This window comes from Nicotiana tomentosiformis, chromosome 11, assembly GCF_000390325.3.
Source record: "Nicotiana tomentosiformis chromosome 11, ASM39032v3, whole genome shotgun sequence".
NCBI lineage: Eukaryota > Viridiplantae > Streptophyta > Magnoliopsida > Solanales > Solanaceae > Nicotiana > Nicotiana tomentosiformis.
Genome location: NC_090822.1, coordinates 45,582,198 through 45,584,161, shown reverse-complemented (window position 1 = coordinate 45,584,161; position 1,964 = coordinate 45,582,198). Strand labels below are relative to the sequence as shown.

The 1,964-nt window shown below is 36.5% G+C and overlaps 1 protein-coding gene across 1 annotated transcript; it reads left to right on the top strand.

Annotated features, from left to right (window-relative positions):
- The first annotated feature begins 345 nt into the window (after nt 1-345).
- LOC138901367 (uncharacterized) lies at nt 346-1,683 on the top strand. The gene is made up of 4 exons (XM_070189123.1): nt 346-406; nt 879-1,011; nt 1,056-1,241; nt 1,521-1,683. The coding sequence occupies exons 1-4, from the start codon at nt 346-348 to the stop codon at nt 1,681-1,683; spliced, it is 543 nt and encodes a 180-aa protein (XP_070045224.1).
- The last annotated feature ends 281 nt before the right edge of the window (nt 1,684-1,964 follow it).

Genomic DNA, 1,964 nt, shown 5'->3' with positions numbered 1-1,964 from the left:
GGTGATGAGGAAGAGATTCGTACCATCACACTTTCAAAGGGAGCTACAACAACGTCTTCAAACACTGAAGCAAGGGTCCATGTCTGTGGATGAGTACTTTAAGGCTATGGATATGGCTATAATGCAAGCTAATTGTATGGAGGAAGAAGAGACTACAATGGCTAGGCTTTTTTAAATGGTTTAAATAAGGAAATAGTTTATGTAGTAGAATTACAACAATATGTAACAATAGATGAGTTAGTTGATTTGTCTGTAAAGGTAGAAAAGCAAAATTAAAAAAAGCAAACTAGCTCGTGGAAAGGTCGGTCAAACACCATCTCCAAGAAGCCATGGCCGAATCAAGAGATGAAGAGTTCTAGACCTCAAGAATACAAGGATAAAGGTAAATTTGAGAACAAAGAGGGAGGTAAAACCTTTAACCCTAAACCTTTTACACCTTCTAGTTCTATTCAATGTCATAAATATAACGGAGGGGGACATATGATGCATGAATGTCTAAGTAGAAGAAACATCATTCTTAGAGAAGATGGAGGATATGACAGTGAAAAAAGTGAGGGAGATGTGAGTGATGAAGATGATATAGAACTACCTAATGATGGCATGATTGGGGTAGTTAGGAGGATTATGACTATCAATTTGGGAAGCAATAGTAAAGAATAAAGGGAGAATATATTCCATACTAGGTGTGGGATAAAGGGAAAAACTTGTTCTATGCTCATTGATAGTGGTAGTTGTGCTAATGTGGTGAGTTCGTACTTTGTGGAAAAACTGGAACTTACATGCATGAAACACCCCACTGTCTATAGACTCCAATGGTTAAATGATAATGGTGAACTAACGGTAAACAAATAATGTATGATTTCATTCAATATTGGTAGATATGAGGATGATATTCTTTTACATAATCCCTATGCAAGCTTGCCATATCTTACTGGGTCGTCCTTGGCAGTATGATAAGAATGTTTTTCATGATGGAAGGAAGAATAGATATTCTCTTGAGCTAAATGGCAGGCAATTTACTCTTGCACCTTTATCTCCTTCTCAACTGTTTGAAGATCAAAAGAGATTAAGGGAAATAATGGAAAAACCAAGGGAGGGATAAAAAGCGAGCTTGAGGAAAATGAAAAGAAAGGAGGCCAAGAGTTAGAAAAAAAGAGAGATGGCCGAGAGAAAGAGAGAGAGGGCAGCAATTTGAGAGAAGAGATAAAAATGGGTTTGAATAAAAAAAATAGAAAGTCTTGGTAAGAGGAAAGAGGTTAAGGAAAGGAAAAAGAGAGTTTCTATATAAAATCCAAAGAGTGTTTAAATGCAAGAATAAAGGGGTTGCCCATAATACTACGTACTTATAAAGAAGCTTTGATTAATTCTGAGTTACTAACTTCTTCTTTGCCAAGTAGTATTTCTTCTCTTTTGTAAGATTTTGAAGATGACTTTCCGGAAGATATTCCTAATGGATAGCCACCTTTGTGTGGAATTGAGCATCAAATTGATTTTGTGCGTGGATCACAAATTCCAAATAGGCCTGCTTATAGGAGTAATCCAGAAGAGACAAAAGAGATTCAAAGGCAAGTTGAGAAGTTGCTTGAGAAAGGCTTTGTGAGAAGGAGCATGAGCCCCTACTCTGTTCCCGTCCTATTGGTACCCAAAAAGGATGTAACAATGGAGGATCTGCGTGGATTGTAAAGCAATCAACAAGATAATGGTAAAGTATCACCATCCTATTCCTCGTCTTGATGTCATGTTGGATCAGTTACATGGATCCAAAATCTTTTCTAAAATTGATCTAAAAAGTGGTTACCATCAGATTCGAATGAATCCTGGAAATGAAAGGAAAACTACTTTTAAGACCAAATACGGACTTTATGAGTGGTTAGTTATTCCTTTTGTCTTGACTAATGCACCTAGCACTTTCATGATATTAATGAAGCATGTCTTTAAAGATTTTCATGGAAAATTTGTTCTAG